Raw genomic sequence first — 16,201 nt, 5'->3', positions numbered from 1 at the left:
TACATAAATGTGCTACTACAAGGGATATGTTTATTATGTGTAGTAAGTGCAGTTTTTAAATCAAATTTGGGATTATATTCACATATTTAAAACCAAATTTCATTTTATATACCACTTTCTTACCACTGTAACAGCGAAATTTAATTTTATTTACTGCTTTTGAACCTGAAAGTTTGCTTTTTATTTACCAAAAATATGTGCCTCTAGTAATACAATAAAATATGTCATTATTCGAAATGGAACCAGTAAATTTTCATGTCAAAATACAGTTGAAAAACTAAGATTGTGCTTGCCTGACATTTTTTGCACTTATGATGATCACTTCTATTAATTTTAAAAATAGCTGCCATTAAGTATGCTTTTTATTATTTTTTTTAATGTGATAACATATCTTGTTTAAAAAAATTATTAAGTTAAAATAGGAATAAAACTGTGACTCCTGGAATGAAATTGGAGAAGTGAAAAGTATCTACAAAAATAATAAGAATAGCTGGAAATTTGTTCAAAATGGTGGTTGTAGATACACTCTGTAAAGAAAAAATAGCGACACTTGCTCGGATATGGTTTTCACAAGATTCATTAACCAACACCCCCAGTTCTTTTCTATTTTCATTTATTTTTTTATGTTTCAATGCAAGAGGCTCCCTCTGGTGCTACTCTGTTGCATGGAGGCCAATGAGTGCTTCGTGCAATGCGAACTTCCTGCCTGCACAATGCACCTCAAAAGCAACAGAGTAGCACCAGAGGGAGCCTCTTGCATTGGAACAAAAAAATAAATGAGAATAGAAAAGATCTTGGGGTGTTGGATAAACGTCATTGTTTTTGCAAAACCACCTCCCGTTTCTTCTGCGATGATAGGAGGGAGTTAGAGAGGCATCATATGACGAGAGGTTTTTCCATGGAACGAACATGACCGACGATGCCTCCTGCCTCTCTCACTCCCTCCTATCCACTCCCTTGCAACGCTTAGCACCCCTGCTCGTTCTACAGTTTACTAATGCATTCGAGAACGCTCCTTCACAAATACGGCTGGTGGACAAATCCTGCTTTTCTTGTTGTTTTGATTCATAATCTTGTAAAAACCATATCCGAGCAAGTATCGCTATTTTTTCTTTACAGAGTGTAGTTGATAAGTTAGTTTTATCTGAAACGATGAAAAAGTTATTTAAACCCTGTAGTTTATGGGAGTGGGACAATTTGGTAAGTAAGATTTACTGGTGGTAATTTGTTACTTGATCCCTTTCTTTTTTTGCTTTGTTAATTTGAAGCCAGTGTTTTTGAAATCCTAATGACAGATACTAAATCTTGATTCTTTAACTGAAGACTCTGTGCTGTTGACAGTGTCTTCCATTTCACTATATGTGTCACTATTTAAAGTAGGGATGGGACAGATTAATCGGTACTCTATAGGCATATCAGCTTATCGGTAAAATTACCGATTATTTTACCGATCTGATATATCTGTAAATATCTTATAATTTAGTGTAAAATTCTGCCATTTTTTTATAATTTTTGTGGCTAATCTTCATGCTCTTCTTTTTATAAAAGGAAATGTCTAAATATACAACTTCTTTTGCACTGCAGTCACCTCGAAACATGCATTTATTAAGAAGGTCAATAATCCATTAATGTTCCTCAAGAACTGTTCTGAATTTTATATCGGATCAGTAGATTTTATATCGGAACTTTATCAGTATTGGCCAAAATGTCATATCGGACCATCCTTAATTTATAGGTACTTGTGAAGAGAGAATCATATACCAAGATGTGAGTAATTCCATTTCCATGCTGCCTTGAAATAATTGGTTCTTCAAAGAAAAGTAGACCTTCAAAATAATTGATTTCTTCAATGAAATCAGACTTTTAAATGATTAGTTCTTCAAAGAAAGCAGCACAGTATTAGGAAATATCTTCCATCTTGAGATTCCAACTGTGACTGGAACTTGAAATCATGAAGGAAGTCACATTTTTACTATCATTTGCAGGCAGGAATATCAATTCACGTTGAATCACTGTGATGCAATGTTGAATGATTTCTACACACAATCAAGAAATTATAGATTCATATAAAAATATGTATGAAATAAATCTTGACACAAAAACTGATAACTTACTGGTATACCCATCAGATGTAACACCACATTGTATTTCTGCTCCCTCCAGTGCTGTTTTTAAGAACTGTCCATCAAGGAGTCCAGCGCTGAAATATGTTCCTAAAACTATATGGTACTTCATTGTCTCTGTAATCAAGGCACAAGTTTAAAATTAATATTTTATTTCAACTTCAGACAACATCATAATAATAATAACCCATGGCTCGACAGCCCTCGAAGGGCCTTGGGCTATCTCCCAACTGCCAGTTTCCCTCCAACAATCCTACCTAGAGGTGTGGAGATCTTCAACCGGTAATGGGGTGACGTGGGGTCAGCACGTTGAACCCTCCGCCGTTAGAGGAGATTTCCGAGACTGGGTTACGATACTCACTCCTAGCTCACCAATTTCCTCATGATGGTGGGTTGCCACCAGTCCTATACGCAGGCCAAAAACCCAGAGACTGAACCCATGCAATCCCACAGTTGTAGCCCAAAGCACAGCACCTTAGACCGCATGGCAACTGAGGAGGACTTAGGCAACGTGATACCAATTCAAAATATGTTGATCGAAACAAAAATAAAATAATGAATTTATTATAAATGCGAGTACTATTTTCAAAATGAACAAATATGTATAAAAGGGAAGTTATGACAAGGAAGTGTTTTCACAAAATAGAACAAGGACTATTTTCTAGACACTTACTTTTCCAGTATTTCCAAATTTTGAAGCCTGCCTGGCTTCACCAGAAGTGGGGAGGGTTAAATGCATGTGCATTAAAACAAGTTAAAATTTAATGATGAAAGTAAATAATACTTAAAGATAAGACTGTGATCAACCATCCACTTGTAATTTGTTCATAAGGAGAGAATGTCCTAGGTGGAACTGTCTTTGTCAGCTTCAGGAGTTCCAAATAATGTCAGCAGCCACTCCTGATTTTGTCATCAAGTATTATTTAACTGTAACTTCTACCTTGTTTTAATCCATATGCATTTAATCCTCTCTCTTTGCCTGATGATGTCTGGACAATAGTTCTGATACATTTTCATGATGATATATTATGTGGCAGGGGTGGCGATCAGGGGGCGAGGGGGGGGGGTAGTTGCCCCCTACTTTTTACCACTTTTGCTGCCACATGCTACATTTTTTCTACAAAGGGAAATATACTGTCCTTGCCCCCCAGTTTTAGCACCTTGCCCCCCCCCCCCTCCCGTTTTGGAACCCAATCACCACCACTGTTATGTGGTGTAAGATTTTTAACTTGTTTAATGGTTGTGTTTGAAATGTGAAGATGATCTAAGAAGATGGCACCCACCATAAGTAACAAAATGTTTATGCACACTTTACACTACAGCACTTGTTTTAATTAAATTAATTCTACTTTGTGATGTTTTTAAAGCAAAGTACAACTTTCACAAACAAGGACACTCTTAGGAAGATTTCATACTGGAGTGACATGCACCACATGTCGCTTGGGAACGAGCCAATCAACAGCAACGCTTAACAGTGTAGGGTCATGGCAGGCTGCACAAGTCTACATTCCATTGGTGAAATCCTGAAGCAACGTGTGTCACTTGTCACTATGGTGTGAAATCTCCCTTAATACTATTTCAATGGACATGCATAAGTTACAAACTATCTATATTTTTCATAGTAGATAATGTTTGACTAACCATTTCATTCCTTGTTAGTTGAAGGAAACTGGTAAATACTTTTGCTGTCACACACTATTTTTGTATTGCTATTTTGTTCATTTATGGAAATCAAGATTGATCATGAAATCTTTCTTGCAATTTACCAGCATATATTTACAAGCCTAAAGTGAAGAAATAAAAATTCAAACTCCTTATATAAAATATAGTTTATAGGTATTCTATCATCTTCAACTGATTAGAAAAAGAAAGCATCATAACTTTATAGTTATTAGTAAATTTAACATACTTAAATGTTACCTTAATGTTTAGACCATTATGAAATGGAAACTAACTTCTACAGATGTATTTACCTTCCATTGTAGAATTTGTTGGAAAATTATCAATAACGTTGGATCCAAGTTTCTGTGCTCCTTCATTCATTACTACAAACACAGTGTATGGCCCAACTCCACTCAGTGTGTCCAGCATATTAACTGAAACCAGAGCATCTGCAAAAACTGAAAATAGAAAAGTGAATACTTCCTGTAATGCAGTTCATTTGCAGTGGCAAAACATCACGGTGTTAATGCATATTGCATAGATGGAAACAATCTACAATTGCATAGCCAAATCGTAAATACCCTTGTTAAATAAGAGATGTGTGCTTACCTGAAAATACAGGATTTTCAGTCAAAATATTCTTTATAGTCTGATGTGGACTGGTTAAAAGAACTTTATCCAGAAAGTGAACAACTCCATTCTTGGCTAAAATGTCAGCTTGGTTGATGCCTACACCATTAATTGTGATATCTGGCTGAAAAATAAAATTTTCTCAAGTTATAATGCAATGTGGAGTGCAGGACACATTATATTCAAAACACACTTTAATTTTACCTTAATTTTATTTGTTATAAATGTATTGTCAGAACTCTGAATACTAATGGAAATTTTCTTGATATTCTTTGGTATCAAAAGTAATTTCAAGCATATGCTGAGAAACAGTTGCTAGAAACCACAAAGAACCATAGATATCTGTATGTGATCAAAATATTTCCATGTTGATTGGGTGATTGAATTAGTTTATTTTACGTCATTTTTCTGCCATTTTTGGCTGATTGCAATAATGAGGGTGAGTGATGAAGGAATACTCACAAAAAATGTCCAGGCTGGGATTTGAACCCAGAGCCCCTGGGATTGTAACACACTGGGCTAACCCATCTACCATGAAGGTCTGTGATTGCCATTTTAATTATATACATAATTTCCTGAAAATATATCTTTGAAGCAATTGTGTTCTTTCACCGCCTTAAAATATAGAATCCCAAACACACTGTGCCTTAAATTAGTCAAGTTTCAGAAAAAAAACTCATTAAAAAAATTAGATTGTTTATCAAGATACTTTGTGAAGGTCCTTGTTACCATTTATATTAAATACAACAAGTTCCAAAAAAGGCAGTGGTACAGTCACGGACACTGCCGGTTTGTAATGAATACATTGACTTTCAATGGAACCGTTACAAGCTGGCAGTGTCCGTGACTGTACATAGTAGAGCTCGCGCACTTTCGGAAGTTCTCTGGCGTATGGATGAAAGCTGGTCAACGAGCCTCAGCAAAGGTTCGAGCTGGCGCGAGGTAGGGGAGGGGAGAGTAGAAAAGCGTGAGTCAGAATATTGTTGTCGTGGGCGGCCAGGCAGAAACAAGTTGGAAATCGGTTGTTTATCTTCACGCGGGTGCTGTTAATTTCACATTCGTTTGTTCGTTCGTTTCAAGGGAAAGATGCCTCCCGTTCATTCTAAGGTTTTCCGCAGGACGATTCGTGGGCAAACACGGGAAGTTGTGGCAAACGTGCTGCAATTCATGCAAAGGGAAGCCGATGAAAATGGATGTACCATTCCACTAAAGAAAGTATATGAACGTGTTTCTGCTGCTACCGGTGTGTCTTTGAAAATTATAAAATCTGTAAAAAAAGAAATGGAAAAGGTGGAAGAAGGCACATCAACCAGTTATGATACACCGCGCAGAAATCAGAACCGACCGCGACGGTGCACAAATTTGGACGAATTTGATCTCTGTGTAGTGCGAAGAACAATTAATGAATTTTATATTCAGGAAAAGAGAATTCCTACCTTGAAATCCGTGGTGCTGAAATTGCGCCAAGATATTGGCTATGAAGGTCAATCATCTAGCTTAAGAAAAATATTTCGAAAACTGGGGTTTCGCTGGAAAAAGTTTCAAAGCAACAGACGGCTGCTCATTGAAAGAAGTGACATACGCAATACACGTATAGCTTACTTGAGAGCCATTACCAGATTTCGTCGGGAAGGGCGACCGATAATATACAGTGATGAAACGTACATACATAGTTCGCACACAAATCCCAAAGCATGGTGCGATGATAGTGTAAAAGGTATGAAAGTGCCTATTTCAAAGGGACAGCGTCTCATTATCGTACATGCCGGCAGTGAAAAAGGTTTCATTCCCAACGCGTTGTTGATTTTCAAATCGAATCAAGCAACCGGAGATTACCACAGAGAAATGAATTCTGAGAATTACATTCGCTGGGTTAAAGAAATGCTCCTACCCAATTTGCCACCTACCTCTGTTTTAGTAATAGATAATGCTTCTTACCACAATGTTCAGTACGAGAAATGCCCAACCTCAAATAGTAGGAAGCAAGACATGCAAAACTGGTTGTTACAAAACAATATTCCCTTCGGTGATGGTATGTATAAAACTGAACTCTACGAACTCATAAAGTTGCATAAGGGCAAAGCCAAAAAGTTCGTTTTGGATCAAATTCTAGCTGAATATGGTCACACGGTCCTACGTTTACCACCTTATCATCCAGATTTGAACAGCATTGAGAAGATATGGGGCAACGTAAAACAATGGGTTGGACAACACAATGTCACTTTCAAATTAATTGATGTGTGGGAGCTTTGTAAAAGAAGATTTTCGGAGATTGGGGCGAAAGAATGGAGTGATGTCTGCCGTCATGTGCAAGATGTTGAACAATATTATATCAAAACTGAAGGTTTGTTGGAGCCTGAAATAGAGCGCCTCACTATCAGGGTTAACAGCAACAGCAGCAGTAGTGACAGTGAAATATGCAGTGATAGTTCCAGTGACTCCGAAGCAGAAGATTCCTCCATAAGCGACATCGAAAGATTGGATTAAAGAGCCGCAATGTCGCCATCACACATCTGTTCCAGTTCCACCACGTAAGTTTCCACCTTTTACTAATTACTTATTCTCGTTAGGATATTCATTTTCACATACGTCTCATACTGGATTACAAATGATTTGTTATCTTTAAATGCACTGCTGTATTACTAGTATTCTACTTTGTCCCTCTCCAACTCTCGCTGTTACAAGCATTCTAGCAGAACAGCTGATGATCGTACGCGCATGTGCCGAGGCACTTGGTGCTGATTGGCTCTGACATTCGCGCCCACTCACTTCCCCTTTCCCGGGAACCTCCGAGCGGAGTGTTAGACTCGAAACGACGCTGCGCATTAGAAACGCCAGAGAACTTCCGAAAGTGCGCGAGCTCTACCTACTTTTTTACAAATTTTATGAAGTTCATAATGAAGGTCAATGTGTAAGGGACTGGAACATGTGTGGAGAAATTTTCGGAACAGGTGTGATGTGAAGGAAATATACAGCATGCAGGCAACATGACAAACTTACAACTTGTAGTAAATTGTTTAATAACAGAACTTTTTACACTATGCAATGGTCAAAGCAGGCAATAAATTGAATTCAAATGGCAATTGGTAGAAATGAAAAGTACTTACAGGACTATTTTTGTCATGCTCGTAAATGTTGACTTTCAAGTGTCGACCTCCCGGACTGACTGTGATTAGGGTCTCCCCATTCACTAAAGCTCCACTCAGAACTCCAAAAGGAACCAGGTGGTAGAGAAGAACTGAACGAAGCCTCTCCATATCTGACAGCAGTAGTTTCTTCAGAGTTTGTGGAACTAATTCAAATGCAGAATCCACAGGTACAAACAAGGTGAAGTTACCTGAAAATATTATCATGTATTCCATGTAACTTTCGGTAGTAAATATAATAGCTATGATATGAAGGCAGGTGGATACAAGATGTACAGTCATGGACATTTGCAGGTTGTAATTACCCACTGAAAGTAATGGGGTTGTTGCAACCCACAAGTGCCCACGACTGTACCAAGCTTTTTGGGCCTAACCCGGGGGGGGGGGAGTTAAGGAAGGATGCTGTCCATTACTGGATTTGGGCAGGAATGCAAGAAAACTACACATTTGAAGGGAAATCCACTCTCATTTTGAGGGGAGACAAATAAATGCATGTTGTTATTAGTTAGTAATAATGCATTGGTCATTTTCTAGTTCTACAAAAATATAAGTTTTTATATAACAAATAATTATACAAAACATTACAACATAAAGAATGTTATATAAAACATTTGCTGTATCTTTATATACAAAGTTCCAAGAAAATGTTCATCATCTCAACAGAACTTTAATCTGTGCCAGCCTTAAATGCAATTATGAGTCCATTAAAATAAATAACACAAATTACTGTGACTAAAATGAAATTAAATGTGTGAAATATTTAATCTTAGGCTGTCATTAATTTTCCATGCCAGAAGTCGTATTACTCACTCATTGGTGTCATAAATTCCCCACCCCCCATGGCCGTATATAAGGGAAGGCTTTAATGGCTCCAAACCTCTCCCATTGGTTTAGTAAATATTCTGTACTAATTGTGTAATCAAATGAACAACAACAAAAAATTGGTCAAAATCAATTATTGAAAAGATTTTGAAAGTTACGTTAATATCATACACTACTGACACAAAAGTAGATTTTTGAAAATAAAAATCTAAGTAAAGTTAAATATAAAAACAATATTGTTATAAAAAAGGTAAAGTGTTCCCCTGTGCATAGCACCACGCCATGAAGGCATATAGGGGGTGTGGGGGTAACGCCCCACACTTTCTTGATCCGGTCGTGAGTGGGGTGATGTGATCAGCATCACGCCCCTGACCGCCTTTACCCCCCAGGGTTTCCCCCAGGTACCCATGTTATTCGACGCTGGGTAGGCGCCGGGGCCGCTTCCACCATTAGAAAAGTTCCCTTATTTGAACCGGCCGGGGATCGAACCCGGGACCTTTAGCATGGTAGTCAGACGCGTTACCAACTGAGCCACCGCGGCCACCCGAACAATTAACAATATTGTTATGGTTAATATAATATCAAGCTAAGATTTATATCCAAGTTTTATAAGTTGAACCCCATCCATTATCTCTGTATTATATCTGGCCATGATACAGGGTGCGAAATCATTGAAGATTGGTGGGGGGAGAAAGATCTTAATCTACAACCCCCTCTCCACACAAACATATTCATATACAAACATATGTATAAATTATACGATATACATATTTATAATGTTATTTAAAGCAAAAAATACTAAATTAAAAATATATTATTATTATTAATTCTAAATAAAGCAATCAATTTGTTACCTTTATATATATATGATATTATAAACTGGCAAACTAATTCCTTTACTAACTGGTAAAAGATGTTAATAAATTATGAAAAAGTTGAAGTGGTTTTATTATATGTAAGTTTTTAATTAGTTTTTGCTTTATGTTAATGCAAATCAATTAGATTTCGTAATTATTACTGTCTTGCATTCTTGTTTTACTTTTATTGTGCATATTGATATAGATATTGATTAGATCTCTTGAGAGAGAGAAGGATTGGGCACTCGCAACCACACTAATTTGTGTGTGTTTTCGAAATTATTCTTAGGAAAGTATATTATAAATTAAAAGGAATTCCTGATTTTTTGTTGTAACAAAAACTCTCCCCCGGATATTTTTGGTGGGGGGGATTTTTGAGGCAAAGATTGTTGGTGGGGGAAATCCCCACTTCCCCCCAGGATTTCGCACCCTGCCATGATACCATCAAAGTAACTTGACTACAATACGGAATATCCAGCAATTCATTCAATTTTATGGATCTGGCTACATTGTATCCTCTAGTGTTTTATTTTTTCTGCGGATGTATCGAAAACGTAAAGACTGTAGATGACATTAAAATTCCGTGTTTCTCGTGCAGCTTTACTGTTAATTAATTGTAAATATACAAATTTTATCTATTGTCTTATTTTTATGAAGACTCTAATTTAATTTAATGTGAAAATGGCACTACTTTTAGTCTTTTACCGACAGCGAAGTGTTTGCGTGAAGGCTCATGTTCTTGCAAGTGAAAACCGAAACAAACATAAAACATATTACGCCTTTACAAACTAGTTTTGTCCATACAATTATTTCATACCTACAAGATGCAATCGTAAAATCATCTGGAATATCGATTTCCTTTTGCAACATATTTGCGATTTGGAAAGATTTTGTGTAACCAATATTTCTCAGTTGGGTTTGCATGATGATCACATTTTGTAATGTCACAATAGGTCATTTAATATCTACGCGCAGTGGGAAAATTTATAATCAAGTCTGCAAGCCCAAAGTGAAATTTGTGGATTGGTGTATTATCCTGAAGAGTTAATTTATCAAACAGATGTTCTTGAGGGATGGTACAGTGGGATCCATGAGTATTACCGTGCAAATTGTCCATCACCATGTTCGTGCACTTTATTTCACCAAGAGCTTCAAGAATTAAAGGAAAACTCAAAACAAGTTGTTAACTTCTGCACCAGCATGCATAAAAATCCATCGCTTAAAAACACATAGGATGTAAGTTAAAAAATAATGAAAAATAGTCATGGAAAATTTGCGCGGTAATACTCATGGATCCCACTCTACGTCGACTCCGAAAAAGTCGCGATTGTTTTACTGTAGTACAGTGGGATCCATGAGTATTACCGTGCAAATTGTCCATCAGCATATTCGTGCACTTTATTTGGCTCAATAAGAGCTTCAAGAATTAAAAGAAAACTAAGAAAACAAGCTGTTGACAACTTCTGCACCAGCATACATAAAAATCCATCGCTTAAAAACACACAGGATATTAGAGAAAAATTAACGAAATTAGTCATGGACAATTTGCACGGTAATACTCATGGATCCCACTGTACAAGAACGAAAACGAGTGCTCTTTCTGAGTGTTTTTTTTTTCTTAAAAAAAGAACTATCGAGATGTGGGGACCCTGATGCGAGCGACGCGTCCCTCTGCCAGTTTTTACTGACAAGTCACATTTTTTCGTTAAAATAACTATAATGTCAATTCATTAGTGGCAATTGTGTTTTTGTGCTGCGTGGTTGTATATACATTTCAGGGCAAAATACCGTTTTCCGAAAAGTTCGAAGCGTCGAAACAGAAAAATTATTAGGAACGGTCGTTTGCCTTAATGACCTCTATAGTCTTATGCTGTGCTGTGAAATATTTATGATTTGATTAATAAGATTACTAATTTTATGTGTTGTTTATACAGGGAGGTTATTTCAGTCGTTCACCGCCAGCGTGACGGCCGTTCCGCGGACTCTTCATGCAACAGGTCCCGGCAAATTGCGTTCAGGAAGTCCGTAACAGAAACCGCTTGTTTTGTAATGTTTCCACTTTTCACAATTACAGTTACAATTACAATTGAAATAAGCACGTACCTTGTCGCACGGATGCAGGAAAAGGTGTCCTCCCAAATACAAATATTTCCGGCACCTTATTTCTGACATCTAATCTTAGATTAGACATCGCTACTTTATCCTCAGTTGACAGAAAGGGAAGACAGCATCCCGGCGCATAAAGCAAACCGAAAGCGTAAAATGATATTTAAAAGTAATAATAATGATGATCACTAACCTCCTGTGTTATAAGAGATGTTGAAAATGACTTCCTTCAACAGCAATACAACACGTTTCTTAGGTTCAAGAGATCCTGTCTATCGTAATCCCTGACCACTTTTCTGCAAGAATTCGTTTTCACGTAATTATCGTACATAAAAACTCTATGTTCAAGACTATATTTGTTTAACGACATAAGTAATGAATGAATAACAATTAACACACAATAAAGCACTAGCACACCAACTCAATAACACAGTATAAACAAAACGCGTACTGATAAACGCGAACAGAAGTGAACATGAATGAGCGTAGACTCACTGTCTGGTAGCCGACAGTGTTGCTAACCATTTTTCGGCAATGTCCCTACAGACGTAGTCAAAATGTCCCTACAACTGACCAAATGTCCCTACGCCAAGTAAAGTGACTAAAAAAAAAACACCTCATGAGCATGCAAACAGAAGATAAAATATACACATTTACTTACCAAATCTTTCTGCTCGGTGCTTCCACAATTAATGAAGGAGCGAATTTACAATACAGGACCTCTCCCCGATTTTTTGTAATATTTCGCATACTCACTAATTGAGGCCTCCTAATCACGAATTTGAAGTTAAAATTTGGGGGGTCACGTGTAGAAATTGCAAAATAAGTGACATTGAGTGGTCCGCGATCGGCACGATTGCTTATTATTTACCGGAAGATTTTGTGTTTCCAATACTTAAAAAACGAAATATACATTCCTGATATTACTACGACCCCAAATTTTAACTATGTTTGCCTATCCTAACCTAACCTAACCGTACCTGAATGGTTCGTGGGGCTATCCGTCAATGGTTTGTTGGGCTACCCGTGCATGTTTTTTTCGAGCCCAAATTTTAACTATGTTTGCCTAACCTAACTTAACCTAAACTTACCGAGAATGGTCAGTGGGGCTATTCCTGAATGGTTTTGCGGTAATTGTGATTACGAACCGATAAAAAATATTATTTTCGTAGCACTTTAACGGCAAACGTTCATCATCGAAGGCCATTTTCGTATCCTGCAATTTTATGATTGATGTACTGTTGCCAAATTTACCTGTAATCAAATCAGTTCTTCTACATCGTGATTGTCGCTGTCACATGTAAGCACGTTCTTTGGGCAATATACTGAAATCCATAAGTTTATTAATTAGCCCACAGCCATCCTCCTGCACACTCCACCTAACAATCTGTACAACATTAACAACTTTTTTACTGTTCTCTTCCGCCATTCTTACACGATCCATGCTCTCCAAGTATGAAATCAACAGTGTGGCAACGCTGTAGACAGCGTAACTAATTTTAATTTGTTCATATCAACAAATATGGCTACCATACTTGTATACGGAGAATCATTGCGAGAATTGAAAAGCTTATTTTACAACTTCTACACGTTAATGAACATTTTTTCCCCCTCACCCCAACATGTTAACTTGAGATAAATAATCACGAATAATTATTTCGTGAGTATAAGACGTAGCATAGAAATTACAGAAGGGTCCGGTATTGTAAATTCTTGCCTTAATGAATAATAGGGGTGTGCTGGACAGAATTTTTTGGGTCGGGACGGGATCGGGACGGTAATTTTTTTAAATCCCGACATTCGGGACTGAAAAATTTGCAATTTCCCGACCAAGTCGGAAAATTTTCTGGACGGGAAATGTTCGAAATTTCCCGAAGCACTGGAAATCTCGAATTTTACAAGTCATTTTCACTTTAAGTGATTGTTTTTGCATTTCTAGAATAAAAACTTACAACTTTCGATAAGTTCCAGAAACTTACAAGGCAGAAAACGTCGAGAATTAACGACTTTTTAAAGTAAAGAATCCAGCACACCCCTAATGAATAACGTTGAGTCGTTTACTGTTGATTATGTTATTTGAAGTCATACATGCTGCTGCTGTGAAGAGATAGATGTTGGTTGGTGATGCTGTATTTCCTGCATTCTTTAACAATTTTGGTCCCATTTTATTTCCATTTTTTGTTTTTGTATCACTTAACATTGAAAATATTCTTTCCGTTTCCGCGTTAGAATGCGGCAATGTTAGCACTATTTTCGCGAGAGTGGAAATGTTTTTAAAAAGGAACTTGCCTTGAAAGTTTTTGGTAACCGATAACATGTTCCAAAATTCTGATGGAGATCTGTTAGTTAGTTCTTTTTTCTCCTCCTCGCTAAAGTATCCAGATAAACTAATTCATAAAATGTAATTTACCAAGATTGAAAAAAGTACCTACGTTTTCCCTCATTTGGCAAAATCTGTCCCTACGTTCCTACGCGGGCGAAATTTAGTGAAAAGTCCCTATGCGTAGGGACATGTCCCTACGGTTGGCATCACTGCCGACACGTGCAGTATGAAGCGCCATCTCGCGGCTGACAACTCACCCAACCCCCGATAAGCTGCAGGCGCTGTCGCGACAACTGAGAATAAAGTAGCGATGACTAATCTAAGATTAGACGTCAGAAATAAGGTGCCAGAAATATTTGTATTTGGGAGGACACCTTTTCCTGCATCCGTGCGACAAGGTACGTGCTTATTTCAATTGTAATTGTAACTGTAATTGTGAAAAGTGGAAACATTACAAAACAAGCGGTTTCTGTTACGGGCTATCTGTTACGCAATTTGCCGGCACCTGTTGCATGACTGGGCCGGCAAGCGGCCGATGCTGAAGCGGTGGCATGCTGCAATAACCTCCCTGTACTATATATTTTTCGAGACTCCAGACGAGAGTCAGAGTTGCCCTTCGAGACAGATAAATCGAGAGAAGAGACCAAAAATCATAAGCGTAACTTGGGGTCAATTTTGAAGGGGCAGAATCGTACTTTGTGCTTAACTTTGGGGGTAGGGGGCAGAATCGAAAAATTTACCATCCCATAAAAATAGGGTCCCCGTGACATTTGTGAAATCACAATAAGTACTCTTTATTACTTTGCTAATCAGGTCCAAGGAGGCTAAAAAAAAGTGTAAATATTTACCAATCCTGAAAAGTTTGGGGGGGGGCAAGTGTTCCCCCTTCTCCAGCCAAGTTACGCCTATGCCGAGAATAAGACAGGCACTTATAATTCGGGACGAGGAGAGAGAGCTCCGAAGTCTAGTGGGCATCTTTGTGACACCACCGGGAAATGGACAGCTTTAGGTGGCAACGAGATAATTTCCATGCTGAACTAGATTTGACCTACTTTTCTGTTTACTTTTCATATTTAGTTTAACCCTGAACTTAGGATATTTCAGGACCTAACTCAAATGGATCTCTTTGTCACCATTTTAGTTGCAATACTATTTCTAAACTATCTTTATTATTTTAAATTTCTGCCTTATTTTCTGTTCCTGCTCTCGGGAGAAATAGGGTGGGGAGTGCAGGGAGGATCAAGAGGAGTTGTTAACCCCCTGCTTTCTACTCCTATTCTTTCTTTACTTCTCATTTCTAGCTTTCGATCTTCTTCTTTCATTTTTTGTTCTTGCTTACTTCATCTCTACTTCATTTTTCTATTTCCCCCTGTTTTCTATCTTATTCTATTTCCAGTGTTGCCAACAGCACGAGAGAAAAACGGGCTAAATCAGACCCAAAATGGAGCTAAAATTCACATCCAAGGGGCTAGATTTACAAATCTTGGGTGTTTTGGTGCAAAATTTCTGAAACTGAAGAATCACAACTAATCAACTGTCAAGATGAGGGGCATACGCTCAACTAAATTAAATTTTCTTACCTTAAATAATTTATTTCCCCCGTAAATTGTGGTGCAGTAGATTACACAAAAGCATTACACATTTTCGGCATATTCCTCCTTCATATATATGCACACGCACACTCACACACACACACAGCCGCACACACGAACCAGAAACAAGGGGATAAAGTGACAATGTGAACTTGCTACCTGCACCCCAAGAGGGGTCTCCAGGACGAGCTTGCAGGTGCAGAGAAGTGAATTCTTCTTTGCAGTTTACTTTACTAAAAATACCAAAAAACATTTCTTTGCTGAAAGGGCTAGATTTGTAGCAAGATTTCTCTCTGTAGGGCTAAAAATCCCCTTGGGGCTTTTGCTGAATTTTGGGGCTGAGTACGTACTCAAAAGGGCCAGCTCTGGACCCAAAAGGGCCAACTTGGCAACACTGTCTATTTCTTTCCTTCTCTCTCTTTCTCCCGTTTATACGTTTCTCTCCCTCTCTTTCTTTCTCCTTCCCCATCACTTCTTTCATATTTCTCTTTTTCTCACACATCTTTATTTTTCTTTCTCTCGTCTCTTTATTCTTTTTTTTTTTTACTCTCTGTTGTTACTTTGTTTCTCTCCTCCATTTTTCTTTCTATCTCTCTCCTTCGCACCTCACTATTTATCTCTCGCTTCATTATTTTTGTCACGATCTTTCACTTGGTTCTTCAATTAAAAATGTCATCTTTGTTTCTTTTGCTGGAATGAAAAAACTACTAGAAAACTAAAAAGTAATTATTTTTGTGCTGAACATGAATAAAAGCTCCTTCTCATGATGTCTGAATATCTGGGGAGGTTGAAAATGCCCTTACGCAACTGTACCGTAGGTAGGAAGAAAACACGATAAACAGAAGGAAAACAAACAGTCTTCTTGCGTAAGCGTAACCTGAAATGTCCTTTTGTTCCTGAGGAGTGTTGCCAACTGGAGTGACATATTACCAAGCAACAG

The 16,201-nt window shown here is 37.7% G+C and overlaps 1 protein-coding gene across 1 annotated transcript in view; it reads right to left on the bottom strand.

The window, feature by feature from the left end:
* Positions 1–16,201, bottom strand: part of LOC145991524 (uncharacterized) — a 47,058-nt gene that overhangs the window by 1,191 nt on the left and 29,666 nt on the right. The window contains exons 2-5 of the mRNA XM_083127544.1: positions 7,523–7,752; positions 4,395–4,539; positions 4,097–4,243; positions 2,115–2,240 (exon numbers count right to left, since the gene is read on the bottom strand). Of these exons, the coding sequence (XP_082983670.1) occupies positions 2,115–2,240; positions 4,097–4,243; positions 4,395–4,539; positions 7,523–7,752 (648 nt within the window). The remainder of the gene's footprint in view (positions 1–2,114; positions 2,241–4,096; positions 4,244–4,394; positions 4,540–7,522; positions 7,753–16,201) is intronic.

This window comes from Lepisma saccharinum, chromosome 8 (assembly GCF_977018435.1).
Source record: "Lepisma saccharinum chromosome 8, izLepSacc3.1, whole genome shotgun sequence".
Classification (NCBI taxonomy): domain Eukaryota; kingdom Metazoa; phylum Arthropoda; class Insecta; order Zygentoma; family Lepismatidae; genus Lepisma; species Lepisma saccharinum.
This window is presented reverse-complemented; position numbering and strand designations above follow the sequence as displayed.